General features: G+C 59.2%; 8 protein-coding genes across 8 annotated transcripts; 4 read left to right on the top strand and 4 right to left on the bottom strand.

The window, feature by feature from the left end:
• Window positions 1-9: 9 nt before the first annotated feature.
• Window positions 10-2,469, bottom strand: OSTLU_26891 (predicted protein; the record flags this gene model as incomplete). The annotated part of the gene is made up of 1 exon (XM_001420638.1): window positions 10-2,469. The coding sequence occupies one exon, from the start codon at window positions 2,467-2,469 to the stop codon at window positions 10-12; it is 2,460 nt and encodes an 819-aa protein (XP_001420675.1).
• A 1,494-nt stretch (window positions 2,470-3,963) lies between these two features.
• Window positions 3,964-6,678, top strand: GTE3501 (predicted protein; the record flags this gene model as incomplete). The annotated part of the gene is made up of 1 exon (XM_001420796.1): window positions 3,964-6,678. One exon carries the CDS (start codon window positions 3,964-3,966, stop codon window positions 6,676-6,678), a length of 2,715 nt encoding a protein of 904 aa, XP_001420833.1.
• Window positions 6,679-7,182: 504 nt separating this feature from the next.
• Window positions 7,183-7,749, bottom strand: OSTLU_7887 (predicted protein; the record flags this gene model as incomplete). Its single annotated transcript, XM_001420637.1, has 1 exon — window positions 7,183-7,749. A coding segment is annotated over one exon (567 nt), but the record flags the coding sequence as incomplete, so codon positions are not given.
• Window positions 7,750-8,436: 687 nt separating this feature from the next.
• On the bottom strand, window positions 8,437-8,850 carry OSTLU_7779 (predicted protein; the record flags this gene model as incomplete). Its single annotated transcript, XM_001420636.1, has 1 exon — window positions 8,437-8,850. A coding segment is annotated over one exon (414 nt), but the record flags the coding sequence as incomplete, so codon positions are not given.
• Window positions 8,851-9,068: 218 nt separating this feature from the next.
• OSTLU_3507 (predicted protein) lies at window positions 9,069-10,058 on the top strand (the record flags this gene model as incomplete). Its single annotated transcript, XM_001420795.1, has 1 exon — window positions 9,069-10,058. A coding segment is annotated over one exon (990 nt), but the record flags the coding sequence as incomplete, so codon positions are not given.
• Window positions 10,059-10,492: 434 nt separating this feature from the next.
• On the bottom strand, window positions 10,493-12,017 carry OSTLU_26886 (predicted protein; the record flags this gene model as incomplete). The annotated part of the gene is made up of 1 exon (XM_001420635.1): window positions 10,493-12,017. One exon carries the CDS (start codon window positions 12,015-12,017, stop codon window positions 10,539-10,541), a length of 1,479 nt encoding a protein of 492 aa, XP_001420672.1. The 3' UTR covers window positions 10,493-10,538.
• Window positions 12,018-12,572: 555 nt separating this feature from the next.
• Window positions 12,573-15,280, top strand: OSTLU_25333 (predicted protein; the record flags this gene model as incomplete). The annotated part of the gene is made up of 1 exon (XM_001420794.1): window positions 12,573-15,280. One exon carries the CDS (start codon window positions 12,573-12,575, stop codon window positions 15,243-15,245), a length of 2,673 nt encoding a protein of 890 aa, XP_001420831.1. The 3' UTR covers window positions 15,246-15,280.
• Window positions 15,281-15,547: 267 nt separating this feature from the next.
• OSTLU_13136 (predicted protein) lies at window positions 15,548-17,074 on the top strand (the record flags this gene model as incomplete). Its single annotated transcript, XM_001420793.1, has 2 exons — window positions 15,548-15,561; window positions 15,691-17,074. 2 exons carry the CDS (start codon window positions 15,548-15,550, stop codon window positions 17,072-17,074), a joined length of 1,398 nt encoding a protein of 465 aa, XP_001420830.1.
• Window positions 17,075-17,078: the final 4 nt, after the last annotated feature.

Here is a 17,078-nt window from a genome sequence, read left to right as displayed (position 1 = left end):
AACGAACGTTTACGGCGCGTTTTCGTGAGATGAGAACACGGCCACCGCGCGACCGAGCCAGAGACGCGTTGGCGAGCCGAACGCGCTCTTGAGAACGATTTTGACGGACGACGGCTCGCGCGCCGCGGTGGTCGGAGAGTCGTCGAAGCCGGCGAAATCGGCGATGATTTCGACGTAGCAACCGGCGTTCCAGTCGCTCTGCGCGCGGGCGATGCCTCGAAGAAACTCTCCGGGCGCCGCGCGCGTCGTCGTGGTGTTATCGCTCGTCGACTCGAGGTCGAAGACGAGGCGCGGAAGGGGTTGGGGCGGGGCGTGTCTCGCGATCCAGAAGTGTGCGGAAGTGAGCCGAGTGTCGTTTCGCGCCGTCGCTCGAAACGCCAAACCACCACCCGAGTGTACGAGGATTTTCAACGACTTTGAAGCGCCATCGACGCCGTGCGCGTCGTGCGGTGCGACTTCCACCTTGTAACTCCAATCCTCCCACGTGCGTGTGTTCAAGCCGAAAATCGGACTAAAGATGACGCTTTGGTCGTTTCGCGAGAGACGCACAAACGATTCATTCGAGGGAATTCGACACGCCGTCGAGTTCGGCGGTCTCGGCGTGCCGCACTCAAGGCTCGCGCAGCGTCTATCAATCTCATAGCTATGGACCAAACACTGCGGTAAATCGTTCGGATCAAGTCCGAGCGTGATGTTCACGTCTCGACGTCGAACTCGCGCGGCGTTTTGGACGCCGCACCACAAACCGCATTTGCCTTCGGCGCAGCAATCACCGTATTCGCTCCAAGGACCGACATCTGGGAGCGCGCACGAAGTGTTGTCGAATCCTACGCGTGGTCGAAACCGTCTGAACGCGCGCCCACGTCCGTTGAGCGCGGCGACGCGCTCGGATGTCCTTGTCACAGAAATCATATTCACGTCATCTGTGTCTAAATCAGATTGGAAATTTCCTTGCACGAAGACGCCTTCGGGGTATTCGCGGCGAGCCCACGTCGCGCGACGTCTGAATTCTTTCGCGTCCCTGACGACGAACAGGGTGCGACCGGCGCCGAGAACGGTGCCCGGTTTCAGCGTATATTTCCACCCGCCTCGAGTTTCGACTATCCAAAACGACACGTCCACGGCATAGCCGTTCGGATTACTAATCTTGACGTACGCTTCAACGCCATTCTTTTGCGCGTGTGAGACGTACACTCGCGCATTCGAAGGCGTCGACGATGGTATCATGGAGCTGTATTGGTTGAACAATTGGTCTCGGCGTTTCGGGACGATTTGCGAGAGCAGCTGAAGCACGCCTTGGTCGATAGCTCGCACGGCGCCGACCCCCCACTTCTCTGAATCCCGCAGAGCATCTTTGCGTATAATGTTCAACGTGCGCCTCGCGTAGTCGTCGATGAACGACGTTGCCAAAATCTCATCCATAAGCGTGCGCAAGCGGGTGAAGTACATCTCCTTGACTGGCCAGACTGCGAGCATAACGTCTATGAGAACATTGTACGTTGATCGAGGGTCTTGCTCGGGAGATTGAGCGTAAAAGATGTCCTGGGGATGATTTCGGTCGCAGTACAGCGGCGAGTTGAACTTTTCGCACGACAGAATGCAATACGCGGTTGATTTCTTGTCGCATTCACTCGACTTACAGAGGTCGATGCCGTATCGTTTATCTCCCGGAAACACGTCTTCCACGTCCCACGGAATACGCGACCATTCGCCCGTCCAGTCTTTGTGCATGTAGTAGTTCTTTGTACAGCGATCGGCTCCGAGCATGAGCGTTTGTGCAGCCATTTCGTTCACCAAGGCGGGAAGATTGGTATGATCGTACAGCAAGTACGCCTCGCCCCCGGGATTCCTGCGTACGCGCTCGATCACTTGCGTGAGCTCCCACAAATCGTCCCAATTGTCACGATTCGCCTTTGAAGCTTTACGATAGATTTCCGGACAACCGTCGTTCATCCATTCTCGCTTGTAATCGGGCGTAGCGTACGGGCAAGGCAGGTTCGGATCTCCCGCTCGAAGATTGCTGTACTTCCAATTCACCGCCTTATACAACGCTCCTTCAGGATCGAGATAGTTCCGGCGAAGGAAAGTCGAGTCGACTTGCTCGATCAACGAGAATAATCCGTAGAACTCGTTATTCACGCGGACTTGTACGTGCTTGGTCAGCGACGCCGGCACGCCGGCGCGGCGCAGTATGGCGAATCCGAGATTCTCGCGTAGGTACGTCTCTTCCCCTGGCTCTTGATAATGCGACTGCAAATTAATTTCCTCTACCTTGCGCTCGTTCTCGTCGAACTTGAACACCCGACCGTGAAAATCGAGCTTAAACTTGTGCTTGGGCCAATTCGCGGCGGACAAATCGACCCCGATCACGGCTTCCTTACGATTCGATCCTCGTCGGCGCATGAGGACGTCGTCGTAATACCGCCCCTCAAAGTACACCCCAACCCGTTCGCCCTCGTCGGTGGTCATCTTCCGATAGTCCGGGGCGAACACGTGCACGACGCTCAGACTCGTATCCGCTCTTAAATCTTTTTCGAGAACCGTCCCGTAATATCTCGCCCGTCCCGTCGGCGCGAACGCGCGTTCCGGCGATTCCACCTCCCATCGCCACCGCACGCGTTCACCCGCTCGCAAACCATCCGTCGAGCACTTCGCCGCGTACACGCCGTCGTTCGCGACGTCGTCCGGCCATCGTCCGTCGTCGCGCGCCTCGACGCGCGTCTCGCCTTCCCACCCCTTCGCGCACCGCGCCGACACCCGCGTCCTCGCCCGCGACCGATCCGTCACCACCCGCGCGCGCACCACCGCGTCCTCGCCCGTCGCGACGAACCCGATCGACCGACTCGTCGCGTCCTCGACGACCGCCGCCTCGACGATCGCCGCGCACGCCGCGACGACGACGACGACGCCTCGCGCGCGCGCGCGCCCGCGAGGGTTCGCTCGAGCGGTCCCATCCGCGCGCGACGCTCGATCGCGCCGATCGCGCGCCATGCCGAGGCGGAGAAAAATCTTCGCGTCGCGCGCGCGCGCGTGTGCGCCGAGAGACGGCGGCGTCGCGCGTCCTCGTGCGTCCGAACGCGCGCGTTGTTGCCCGCGCTCGGACGCCGCGACGGCGCGCGGCACTTCGTCGCGCGCGCGCGAACGACGTCGCGCGCGCGACGCGACGCGCGGGTTAAATTATTGCGCCGCGAGCGCGCGCGACGGCGGGCGATTCGCGGGATCGGCGCGTCGACGCGGGTTTTCGTGAATCGGTTCGCGACGGGACGCGCGCGGGCGAACGTCGAGCGGAATGGTGCGACCGTCGCGGCGCGCGCGCGCGACGCGCGACGCGGACGCGGGAGGAGACGGATGCGACGGTTTCGCGCGTCGCGGACGACTGACGGTGGGACCGGGACGGAACGACGCAGAGACGGAAGCAAAAACCACAACGCGTGGAGCTGGCGGGGCTGGAACGCGTCGGCGACGAACGGGACGGCGAGGAGGAGGAAGAGCGCGCGACGGCTCCCGGAGTGACGTTCGACGTGGATCGACAGAGAGATGCGCGAGCTATGGAACACTCGAAGGCGCACCCGCGGATGCTGAAGAGTGCGTGAGAGATGTGAGGGGGAAACGCGGGGAAAGCGGCGCGCGATCGCGGAGAATCGGGACGATCGCGGAGACGGCGAGTCGCGGAGACTGAAGACTGACTGATGCGGAGCGTCGCGTCGTTTTTGAGCGCAGGTAACGCCACGAGTCACGTGTGGCCGTTAGGGGCGCTCGCGGAACTGATCGATAAGTGCGTTTACGAAGCGGAGCGATGCGATTTTGAGAGGCGCGGTGAATCTCGTTTTCGCTCGATTTTCTTCGTTTCGACGCGACGGAACGCGAGACTGACGCGCGCGTTCGCTCTCGCTCGAACGTAGCGCGCAAGACGCGGAGTGTGGAGCCAAAGCCGTACACGTCGACGTCGTAGAGCTTTCTAAAATGGTCGATCCCAAGAATAATGTGGGCATCATCGTTCAAGACGACGGCGTGGGCATGGATCGTCGGCGACTGGTCGGCATGCTGTCGTTTGGTTTTAGCGACAAGGAACACAAGGCTGGGAACGTCGGGCGGTTTGGTATCGGTTTTAAGTCTGGATCGATGCGATTGGCGCGAGACGCGTTGATATTGACGAAAAGAGATGGGTACGCCCACGTCGCGTTCCTGTCACAGACGTTTTTAGATGACGCCGAGCTGGACGACATTCTGATTCCGATGTTTTCGTGGAGGATGGAGCGAGACGCGACGACTGGCGGCAGGGTTTCATACGTCGCGAGCGAACCAGCGAATACGAAAAAATGGGATGAACACATGTCTGTGATCTTGCGATATTCATTCGTACCCTCGGAGCCACAGTTGATGCGAGAGTTGGACAAGATAAGAGGTTCACACGGGACGCGCATCGTACTTTTCAACTTGCGCGATCCGCCCGAGTTGGATTTCACGAGCTACAAGGATGACATTCGTCTGGTGGGGGCTATCCCAGATGACGAGCGAGCGGTGCGCGGACCGATTTTCCAACAATCGCGCGAAGGCCAGCAGGCGTCGATTGATGTGCAGGAAGACTATAGTTTACGTGCTTACATGGAAATTTTGTACCTGAAACCGCGGTGCGAATTCACGCTTCGCGGGCGACCAGTCGTGCCGCGAGACCCGATCGCGCATCTCGCGCGAGAATATTATGTGTTTCCGGAGTACAAGCCGCGAGGCTTGGACGCGGGAATCACGATTCACATCGGATACGCCGCGGATGAAACTTCGAAGAAGTGTGGGTTCCACATTTACAACAAGAACCGATTGATTCGCATGCACCAACGCTTCGGTTCGCAGCTGCAGGCGAACACAATGATGAAGGATATGATCGGTGTCATCGAGGCGGACTCCTTGGAACCGACACACAACAAACAAGCATTCAAGGAGGCCGACATCACCTATCAAAAGTTCAAGCGTCATCTAGTGCAATGCATGCAGGATTATTATTTCGGTATTCAAAGGTATCGTTTAGCCGGCGGCGGCGGCCGCGGCGCGGGAACGACGTCTTTGAAGCAAACGGCGAAGCGACGAAAACGTTTGCACAAGTCTAGCTCGTTCGACGAAGACGATGAAGATGGAGGGAGCGACGGTGCGAATAAGGCTCCAGCGCCGCGCGGTAGGCCGAAAGGCGGACGTGTCGCGACCCCACTTACCCGCATCAAGTCGATTCATCGCTCTCTCATGGTACACAAGAACGCGTACATTTTCTTGCGTCCAGTCGATCCGGTGTACTGGGAGATTCCAGACTACTTCGAAGTCATTAAAAATCCGATGGATCTCGGTACGATTAAAGAACGCATCGACGCGGGGTATTACGACGAGAAAAATGTCGAGGCGTACGCCGCCGACGTTCGACTGGTTTGGTCCAATGCGATGACTTACAACAAAGACGACACGCCAGTGTTCAAGATGGCGCGCATCATGTCAAGAGAGTTTGAGTATCAATGGCAAACTAGAATTGAAGACGAGGAATTCGTGGTTCCTGCGCTAGCGTCGCACGCCGCAGCGGACGCACGCGGGCCGACAAGAACGGAAACGGACACTGGCGACGCGTTCCACTCCGCACCGACGTCCGCACCGACTGCGGTGTCGCGGCGCGAGAATTTAATGCGAGAGGCTCAAGTGCGCACTGCGGTCGATGATCAAACGGTCGAGCCTTCGCCTGCTATTGCCGTTCCTCCACTTTTGGTCAATAAAGTCGCGGCAGCGGCAGATGCAAAGAAAACAGTCACTGAGAAAGAAGAAAGCAATATGGAGCGTCCTGATGTCAAAGCAGAGCCAAACCAGATGGTTCGAGTTCCCAAAGCGCTCTCAACCGTCATCGATGAGAGCTTCTTCAAGATTCTCGAGGAAAAGTTCGTGCAGCTCGAGACAGAACTCGCGGAGGAACGCGCTGCAAATGCGCGTTATATTGATCAGAATATTAAGAGGGGCATCAACGGCTCTTCCACCGTGAGCGTAGAGGAAATGAAATCATACGCAGGAGAGCTCGAAAGATTACGAGTACGCGTGCAAACTCGTGAGTTCCAGCTCGACAGTTCGCGCGCGAAAGTACGCGCTCTGCAAGAGGAGAATGTGCGACTTAGAGATCGGTTGGAGTTGAAGAAGCCGAAAACGACCGCCGCGAAGCCAGTCAGCGAGGTTCGCGAGACGAAATTCGCCGTCAGAAACGCGACAGCGAGCGAACTTGAGAAATTGTACGCGTATGTCGAAAAGCACGCGCCCAATATCGACATTCGCGGTCGCGGCTGGCGTGTAGACGTGTTTGAGCGAAAAGGTGGACGTCTTGCGGGGACTTCGTACAAAGAATTCCTCTCACCAAGCGGCCACAAATTACGTTCGATGAAAGAAGTGCTCGCTTACGTGGCGATGATCGATGACTATCGAGCGACTCATTTTGTCGACATGAAATACTCGAAAGGCGACGCCAAACCCACGCAAGAGCAGGGGGGTGCACACCCGCTGCAAACCAAAACGGTTCCGGGCGTACCTGTGGCCGCGCCCGCGCCGATGGACACTGATGACGTGGATGCACCGGCACACGAAGTGCACGCGACTACTTCCATCGAAGGAACCGTCGATGATGCGCATGCACCGGCGCCTGAAGCGCCCGCGACTACGTAGTAACATATATTAGACGCAACCGCCGCGCGCGAAAGCTCAACTAACCGCCGACCACGCCTCCTCAGACCTCGACGACATGCCCGACGGCGTCGACGGCGCGCGCGCGCGCGAATCGAGCGCCGCGTCGAGCGCGCGCGCCGCGACGTCGATTCCGTTCTCGCACCTCACCTACGCCCCGCGAACGAGCGCGAAGGCGACGAACGCCGACGATTGCCTGAGCTGTCGAGTTTTAGGCACGTCCGCCTGCGCCGTGGGCGCGGCGATGGTGACGTGGGAGGTGTACCGAGAACCTCGACGCGTTTTGTCGCATAAGATCGCCATGGGGGCGTTCGCGGCGGCGTTCGTCGCGCTCGGGGTGTACCGGGCGGTGATGTAGGGCGAGAGCGGGACCGTCGCGTCGAGCGTAGCGTAGCAGAAATAGTTGTATTGAATCGATAGCGCGCACTAGGTCTTCTTCTTCATGCACTCCGGCCACTTAGACAAGTCCATGTGCTTGATCGGCGCGAAGGTTTTCCTGTGGTACACGCACGGGCCGTGTTTGTCGATCGCCGCCATGTGCGCCTTGGTGCCGTATCCTTTGTGGTCCTTGAAGCCGTACATCGGAAATTCCTTGTCGATTTCGAGCATCATTCGATCCCGCGTGACCTTGGCGATGATAGACGCGGCGGCGATGGCGACGTTCTTCGCGTCACCTTTCACGATCGCTTCGGCTTTGCCTTCCAGCGGCTTCGGAACGCGATTCCCGTCGATTAACACCCAGTCCACGTTCGGCACGTCGGCGGCGCTTCGGTGCATCGCCTCCATCGTGCACTCCAAAATATTAATCTCATCGATGCGATCTTGATCGATCACGCACACCCCGTACTCGATATCCTTATTCGCCATGAGCTCCTCGAAGATCTCCTCTCTGCCCTCCTCAGTGAGCTGCTTGGAGTCGTTGACGCAGTCGACGACGCAATCCTTCGGCACGAAGCACGCCGCCGCCACCACAGGTCCTGCCAACGGTCCCCGTCCCGCTTCGTCCACGCCTACGACTCGATGACGACCTGCTTCCCAGTGTTTCTTTTCGTGCGAGCGATCGGGGCCGGGGCCGGCCGCTTTCTTCGCGCGCTTCGCCGGCGACGCTTCGAACGACGCCGGTTTTGAAGTCTTTCTCCCGCGCGACGTCGTCTTCTCCGCCTTCGTCGCCTCCGCGCCCGCGCCTTCCGCGGTGTTCGTCGAAGCGCTCGCCGCGTTCTCTTTCGCCTTCGCTTCGACGGCGACCGCGCGCGTGGGCGCGCTCGCGGCGAGGATTTTGTTTTCGCTCATCTTGACACCCTTGACGAGAAAAGCGCCGAGCCCCATCTGCGCCTTCGGTTTGGCGGCGCCGAGAGCGGTTATTTTGTTCGACATCGTGCGTTGTAAGACGATTTGAAATCGCGCGCCGACGCCGAGGAGCATGCGCGAGAATGCGGCTGTCGTCCCGCTCGGCTGTCCCGAGCGAGTTTGAAAACGCGAGGTTGAAAAGGTGAAACGTCTAATTTCAAGCGCTACGAGCGTTTAGCGAACGATTAGTTTTCCACGAACGCATCACTGCGCGGTTTGCATCTGCGCCATGACGAGCCAAGACGTGGCGATCAAACCGAACGTGCACCACCCGAGGACGTCCCAATAAAAGTCGTGCTCGTCGTCCGCCTTATTCGCCCCGGCGCCCATCCCACCGCCGCCGCCCATCCCACCGCCGTACGCCTGCTGATGCGCCGCTTGTTCCGCGAGCTGTCGCTGCAACTCTGCGTGCAAACCTGGCGCTTTATCCGTCATCTCCAGCGCCTTGCGATAAATCTCGTTATTCGGCTCCTCCTCCAGCGCCCGTCGGAAGCACGACTTCGCTTCTTCAAAGTACTTCATCGCCTCGCGCGCTTCCGGGAACAGGAATCCTTGACTCGTCAGCGCGTTTCCCAGGCACCACAGCGCGTCGTGTTTCTTCGGGTTGATCTCCAACGCGCTCTCAAACTTTTCCACCGCCTCCTCGATCATGTCCACGGCCTCTGGGCCCTGTCGAAAGTGCGCCAGCTCCAGCAGCGCGCCGCCCCATCGCGTGAGCACTTGCGCGTCGTGCGGGTTTTGTCTGTGCTCGGCCTCGGCGCGCGCTCGCGCGTCCTCGAAGAAGAGCATGCGCTCGACCTCCTCGCGCGGTAATCCTTCCGCCATCGCGATCGATCGGTTTCCTCCGCGTGCGTCGCGCGCGTCGACGGTCTCGCGTCCCGAGTCGCGAAGTGCGACGGTTTCTTACGATACGCGCTCGCGAACGCGCGCGCGAGGCTTTCGAGGCGCGCGCGAACGCGTCGAACTGTGACGACTCCATCGAGGTTAACGCTGAAATCGCACAGAGCGACGCGCGCGCGGCGCCCATGGCGGTCCTGCTCGAGACCTCGAAAGGGGACATCGTCATCGACCTGTTCGTCGACGACGCCCCGAAGACGTGCCTGAATTTCGTCAAGCTGTGCAAGATGAAGTATTACAACCACTGCAAGTTTTTCGACATTCAAAAGGATTTCATGGCGCAGACGGGCGATCCCACGAACACCGGGCGCGGTGGAGACTCGGTGTTTAAGTTTCTGTACGGCGAGCAAGCGCGGTTCTTCGAGGATGAGATACACGCGACGCGGAAGCATGAAAAGTTTGGAACGGTGAGCATGGCGCCGGCGGCGGAGAACGCGAACGCGTCGCAGTTCATCATCACGACGCGCGCGGGCGCGGTAGACGCGTTGGATGGGACGCGAACGATATTTGGGGAGGTTTCAGAGGGGATGGACGTGTTGAGGGCGATTAATGAGGCGTATTGCGATGAAAGTGGACGACCGTGGCAGAATATTCGCATAAAGCACTGCGTCGTGCTGGACGACCCGTTCGACGATCCCCCGGGGTTCGCCGAACTCGTCCCGGACGCGTCGCCGCCTAGAAAAGAGGACCCCGATGATGATAGGTTAGAGGATGATTTCGATGTCAACGCGGAGATGAATAAGGATGAGGCACAGATTGAAGAGGAGAAGCGTGGGCGCGAGGCGCACAATCGAGCCGTCGTCCTTGAACTCATAGGAGACTTGCCCGATGCGGACGCAAAACCGCCGGAAGAATCGCTCTTTGTGTGCAAATTGAACCCAGTGACTACGGATGAGGATTTAGAAATCATTTTCAGTCGATTTGGTAAGGTATTGTCGTGCGACGTCATTCGCGACTTCAAGACGGGAGCGAGTCTTGGGTACGCCTTCGTTAACTTTGAGCACAAACACGAGGCCGAGCAGGCGTACTTCAAGATGGATAATGTTTTGATCGACGACAGACGCATTCACGTCGACTTTTCGCAATCGATGCATCATCTTTGGAAGAATTTCAAGCGTTTCGGGAAAAACGGTGGGACGGAGGAGGACTTTGACGAGGCGGATGGTAAATCCAGTCGAGGCATGAAGCGCACGTTTCAGGGCGCTGGGCGAACGTTTGAGATCAAATCTAACGCCATGGGTCATATCAGCGGTGGCAATGCGCGTTACGCCATGGTGCAAGACAATAAGAGCGCGGGCAAGCGCGACGACAAGCATCGCGACCGCAAATATTCGCACAGAGACAAAGACGAGCGTCGCGACCGCAAGCGAGACCGGTCGCGATCACGAGACCGCGATCGCAAGCGAGATCGATCGCGATCGCGAGACCGCGATCGCAAGCGTGACCGATCGCGAGACCGAGAACGAGGACGGGACGACGGTCGCTCGCGACGTTAAACGTCGACGTTTCGCCAATCTTTTCACTCAATCGTAGACGCGTTGTAAATCAGTCGCAAAGTAGTTCTAAAGTAATATTTACAGTCATCAGCCGCACCAACGCTACAGTTTCGAACGCGTGACCGATCCCGCCGCGGCAGCGGCGGCGAAACTCTTTTCATGCATCACGCGCTCGCAAATGACTTCGGCGAGACGATACACCTCGCGCCACGCCGAATCCCACGCTTCGATCTTACTCACGTTTGCATTTGCTTCGCGCGCGTCTCGCATGTGTTCATCGATTCGCTGGCATAAATCAAGCTCGATCTCCGACTTTACCCCGACCGCGCTGCGTTGATCGTTGCGTTGAAATGCGCCGAAGCAGTCGCGCGCGAGCTTTTGCGACAAAATACGGCTATCTCCTTCGGCAAATTTGCAGCACTGCAGAAAGTCCGTGTTGTCGAATCCTGTGCCAGACATCAAGGCATACGACCCGACTTCTTGCTTCAGGCGAAACGCGAGATCGATCGCGCCCTCCACGGCTTTTATCTTCGCCACGGCGATGGCTTGGACTAGAACCGCGTCTGGGATTTCGCGTCGCCGCAAGCACTGGCACAATTCATTTTCGCACTGCTTCACGTACGCATCCAAACGATCGATCGTCGCGTAGCCTTCATCGTAAAGCGCGCGCAGTTGAGGTACGTCCGTCAACGCCGGCGAATCACCGCGCATAGTGCAGGGCTTCTGGTCCGAGTACCGCTTCGTGTCGTCGAAGAGTCTGCGCACAAACGTCAACGCCGCCTGCGCCACAGCCACGCGCCCGGTGAACAAACGCTGACCGATCATGTCCATCGTGCGAATCCCTTCTTTTTTCGCCACGTACTCACCGGTACTCGCGTCGACGTCCCCATATTTAGCCAGTAACGACTCCGCGGGCGCGCGAAAGTCGTCGAATCGCACCCAGGCGTTGTCGAGATCGTTACCAGTCGTTTTCAAACCCATATCGCCGACGGTGATCCCTCGCGCCAGACGCCCGAACGCCCCCTCGCGCATCGTCACCAAAAACCCGTGCGGTCCGAAAGATCGACCCTTCACGAACAAATTCGCGACGACGACCGCCGCGTCCGCCGTCAACCCTTGCGAAATCCAATTCTTCGTCCCGCCGTCCCCTTCCCCGCTGTTGATCACGTACCCTCCCGTCTTCCCGTCCCAATCCGCGCGCGTGTGCACCACCAACCCACTGTTCACCCCCGCGAGCCGTTCCGTCAAACAAAAGCACCCCAGCGTCCCGCGCCGTCGCAGCGTCTCCAACCGCGCGCGCTGCGCCTCCGTCCCCAGCGCCGCGCACGTCCCCGCGAACAAGTTATACTGCACCGTGAACCGTATCCAAAATCCCGGTCCCAGCGTCGTCGCGTGCGTCGCCAGCGCGCGGTGCGCGGCGAAGAACCGCGCCGGGTCGTCCTCGACGTCCGTGAACGTCAGCGCGCCGCGCCGCGAGACGAGCGCGCGCAGCGCCTTCGCCGTGCGCCGCGTCGCGCGTTTCGGCGCCCTCGCGAGCGCCCTCGCGACCGCGTGCACGTCGGCGTGGTCGTCGCGCGTCATCGTTCGACGGCGCGCGACGGCGAATCGATCGCAACGGCCGACCGACCGTTAGGGTTGACGCTTTTTTTATCGCGCGATGACGTCGTATTTAGGGGCCACGCACCGGCATCGAGTCTCAGGTCTCCCGCGCGAAAGACGCGCCTCGCGATGGACACCCGCGTGTGACCTCACGGTCGGTCGGTGTGTGCGCAAACAGTGAGACGTCAATTTGCACAGCGCGTTCGAACCGACCGCGAACCGACCGCGACGACGCCGCGTCGGATTCGCGCGCGCATTCGCGCGCACACTCGCGCGCGAATGTGCCGCGGCGTCGAGATCGCGACGCGAGGGAACCCGTCGATGTCGACGATCGCCGCGGGACGACCGGGACGCGAGACGGGCGTCCGTCTCGCGCGACGCGCGCGAGGGAAGGCGCGCGCGCGAACGAAAGATGGACGACCGGGACGCGCGTTCGCGACGCGCGCGGGCGGAAGGGGGGAGAGGGGGGCGCGACGGCGCGCGGAGAAGACGCGGACGCGGGTTTTACCGCCCGAGGCGCCGGATTTTTTCGTGCGGATGAGTCAGCGGGCGACGGAGCTCGGGGAATTCAACGAGGCGTTTTTGGCGAGTTTCGTGACTTCGGCGTGCGTGGGGGCGACGGCGTTTATGTGGGAGCGCGCGTGGAAGGGGCGAGTGTTCGGGAGCGATGCGAGCGATGATGCGAGTAATAGGGGTGGATGGGCGTCGGCGCGAGCGGAGAGCGCGGATGCGTCTTGGGTGGGGGAGTCGCGGGACTTTGACGGGAAGACGTTGCACGGCGTCGACGTGTCGCGATACGCGATTTTCCAAGAACCCGAGGTGAAGCGCGCGCTGGCTTTCGCCGCGTCTTGGCACCGCGGACAGCGCAGAAAGAATGGGGACTCGTACGCCAAGCATTGCGTGGAGTCAGCGAAGATTTTAGCGGCGAATTTACCCGGGAATGGGTCGAGAAGTCGAGACGCCGTGTGCGCGTGCTTGTTGCACGACGTGTTGGACGACACGGCGTGCACGGATGAGACGCTCAAGGCGACGTTCGGGACGCGGGTGTATAATTTGGTGATTCAGGTCTCACGCGTGGGTCAGATGAACGAAGTCATGCGTCGCCGACGACGAGACGTCGACGACGTCGAAGTCAAGGCGAAGCTGAGCGAGGAAGATTTGACTCAGCTGCGCAAGATTTTGTTGCTCATCGTTCGCGACCCGCGGGTGTTTTTGATTAAAATCGCCGACCGTTTGCACAACATGCGAACGATATACGCGATATCAAGCGAGGAAAAGGCGATGGACATCGCCAACGAAACGCTTCGCGTGTGGTGCTCGCTCGCCGAAAAGCTCGGGATGTGGGCCATCAAATCAGAGCTCGAGGATTTGTGCTTCGCCGTGCTCGACCCGGAGAATTTCGACGGCATCATGACGGCGCGATCGAAGGCTTGGAAACCGCGCGCGAAAGACATGAGTGGCCGCGCGCGATCGAGCTCGAAGTCAAAGCAGACGGGGCAAACGGAATCGTCTCCGAGTTCGTTTTTTGGTTTGGACGCTGTGTCGTTTTTCGGCGCCAAGGAGGAAACGGAGAGCGACTCGTTTGACGGAAGCGGGTCACACGATGACGACCGATATGCGCCTTGGCAGTTAGATGTGAAGCATCGCATCGAGAGTATACCTTCTTTCGATTGGTTGTCTACTCGCGAGGGTGATTCGTTGCAAGTCGAAGGATTGACCGCGCTACCTGGGAGCATCGCCGCGTCGCTGAGCACTCTGGACGCGATTCGCGGTCGATTGTGGAGCGAACTTCTCATGGATGGCTATACGACTCAAAGCGATTTGAACATCTCGGTGTCTTCGCGGCTAAAGAGCGCGTACAGCACGTACATGAAGATGAAGCGCAAGAATTTACCATTCGAACGCGTGTGCGACACGCGCGCGATGCGCATCGTCGTCGGTGACGCGAGCACGTCTGAGCGAGGCACAGAACGAGAAATCGACGCATGCTACGCGCTTCTCGACTTGATTCACAAGATGTATCGCCCAATCGAAGGAGAGTATGACGATTACATCACCAACGCCAAGAAAACCGGGTATAGGTCGCTTCACACCGCCATCGGTGGACCCGACGGCGCACCTCTCGAGGTGCAAGTGCGCACGCGTTCGATGCACGACGCCGCTGAGTTTGGTGTCGCTGCCCAATGGATGTACAAAGGGAAGCCCAAGTTCGCTTCGAAGTCGTATCAAGATGCGTCACACACGGACGAAACTCCTTCGGTCGGCGGTGGCGTACAACTCGTGTCAAGCGGGCGCCGAAGTTGTGGCGTCGTCATCGACGCCAATGGCTCGCGCATGCTCGTCGCCGAACCGATGCGTAGTGAGTGGAGTGACGTCGCGGCTTGGATGGCTGATAAACATCACGAAGCGCTCATGAAAGAGGTCATTGCGTCCGGTTTGACCAGCGCCCGTCAAGGCACGAGCGAATTTTTCATCTCTGAGTTTTGCTATTGCGTCGACCAGCGCTGGCATCGCGTCGACAACCTCGGGCACAAGACGCGCGTGACGGCGGAAATTGTCATCGAGGGCGCGGATGATGCAAATGATTCTGACGACGATTTGTCGTCGCTCGACGACGATGACGTCGATATGCGGATTCGTCAGCTTCAAACCGTCGCGGGAGAGCTTTTGAACGAATCCATCGACGGCGACGACGCCTCTGGCGAGGACAAGGAAACCTTGCTGAGCAACTGGTCCGCCACCGCCGCAGAGATTGAAAAGCGCAAGCGCATCGCCCGCGCGAAACAAACTCAGCTCGCCCGCGAAGAGCGCTGGCGTCGTGGCGAAGAAGAAGCGCCGGCGCTCAATATCCTCATGGCTGGAAAGCGCACCACTCCCAAGCCGAGCAAAGGCATCTTCCAAACCGAAGAAGCCGCGAAATTCGAAGCCGAAGTTGCGCTGAAGAACCCGTCCGCCAAACTTCCCAATGTCGATCTCAACAACGACGGCGTCATGGTCATCACTTGGAAAGATGATTTACCCGAAGTTCGCAGCGTCCGACGCGGGTCAACCGTGGCGGAAATTCGTGCAGAAGCCGCGTCTTCCGCCGACGCCGACGCGCGCGTCAACGTAAACATGGTCATGGTGCCGCCGTCCACAAAGTTAAAAGACGGCGACATGATCTTCTTATCCTCCGACGGCGACACCAAGGCTCGAGAACACGTGTCTTAATTTTCTTGCATTCACCTTGTATTTTACTTAGTTTTGTTTCCGTTGTACAGACGATATTCTGTCTCTTCGACTGTCGCCAACCAACCCTCCCGCGCGTCGCGCCATTGGACGACGCCTCACCGAACCGCTCGCGCGCGATGCCTCCTGCGCGCATCGCCACGCGCGTCACGAGATACGTCATGCACCGATACGCCGTCGACGCGCGCGCGCGACGCGCGTCGGCGACGCACGGCGCGTCGGCGTCGCCGCGAGTCGCCCAACAAACCTCGACGCGCAGCGCGACTTCGTGCCGCGTGCGCGCGATGCGCGCGCCCGAGTGCGCGTTCAGTGGCGCCGCACCGCGCATAAACGCGCGACTCGCGCGTGAGAGCGACGCGCGCGGACGCCGAGACGACCGACGGGACATTCGAAGGTTCGGGACGGTGAACGGCGGCGCGGCGGCGAGCGTGGCGAACGATTTGGTTGACTTTTTGAACGATTCGTGGACGGCGCATCACGCCACGGAGGCGTCGGTGAAGCTTTTAGAAGCTGCAGGATACTCCAAGATCAGTGAAAGCGTAGAGTGGGGAGATCTGAAGAGAAATGGAAAGTATTACGTGACGCGAAACCAAAGCGCGTTGGTGGCGTTCGCCGTGGGCGGGGCGTACGAACCGGGTAACGGGTTCAACGTTGTCGCCGCGCACACCGATTCGCCGTGCCCGAAGTTGAAACCGGTGTCAAAAATTAAAAAAGGTGGTTTCATGCAAGTGGGCGTGCAGACGTATGGCGGGGGGTTGTGGCACACGTGGTTCGACCGCGATTTGAGCGTCGCGGGGCGAGTGCTCGTCAAACGAGACGGAAAGTTGGCGCACGAGTTGGTGCGCATCGATCGACCGATCATTCGCATTCCCACGCTCGCGATTCATCTTGATCGTGAAATCTCGACGAATGGGTTCAAACCGAACACGGAGACGAATTTTGCGCCGATTCTTGCCACCGCGATAAAAGGCGAACTCGAGGAAAAGGTGGCCAACGACGGCGGCGCCCATCACGCTCTTTTGCTCGCCGTTCTCGCGGAAGAGCTCGGGTGCGCACCAGGCGATATCGCTGACTTTGAACTGAATGTTTGTGACACGCAGCCATCCGTCATCGGTGGCGCGGCGCGCGAGTTTATTTTTTCGGGACGATTGGACAACTTGGCGTCGAGCTATTGCGGCGTTCGGGCTTTAATCGAAGCCACGAGCGCGGCGGCGCTCGCCGAGCAAACCGGCGTGCAAATGGTGGCGCTGTTCGACAACGAGGAGGTTGGAAGCTCGTCATTTTATGGCGGCGGATCACCGATGATGTTTGAATCCATCAAACGCGCGGCGTCGGCGCTTAGTAAGGCGGCGCCGAACCAAGGCGGCGAAGGTCTCGTTGAACGCACCGTGCGCAACTCTTTCCTCGTCAGCGCCGACATGGCGCACGCGTTGCACCCGAATTATATGGATAAGCACGAAGATAATCATCAACCAAAGATGCACAAGGGCATGGTGGTGAAGCACAACGCCAACCAGCGATACGCGACGACAGCGGTGACGTCTTACTTGTTTCGTGAGTGCGCCAAGATGGAAAACGTTCCGACGCAAGACTTTGTGGTGCGCAACGACATGGGATGTGGTTCCACAATCGGTCCGATCATCGCCGCCGGCGTCGGCATCCGCACCGTAGACGTGGGTATCCCTCAACTAAGCATGCACTCCGTGCGCGAGATGTGCGGCACGGAAGACATCGATATCTGTTTCAAACACTTCACGGCGTTTTATAAAAATTTTTCGAAAGTCGACGAAACGGTGACCGTCGATGGATGAATTG

Source organism: Ostreococcus lucimarinus, chromosome 12 (assembly GCF_000092065.1).
Source record: "Ostreococcus lucimarinus CCE9901 chromosome 12, complete sequence".
Taxonomy (NCBI): Eukaryota; Viridiplantae; Chlorophyta; class Mamiellophyceae; order Mamiellales; family Bathycoccaceae; genus Ostreococcus; species Ostreococcus sp. 'lucimarinus'.
This window is presented reverse-complemented; position numbering and strand designations above follow the sequence as displayed.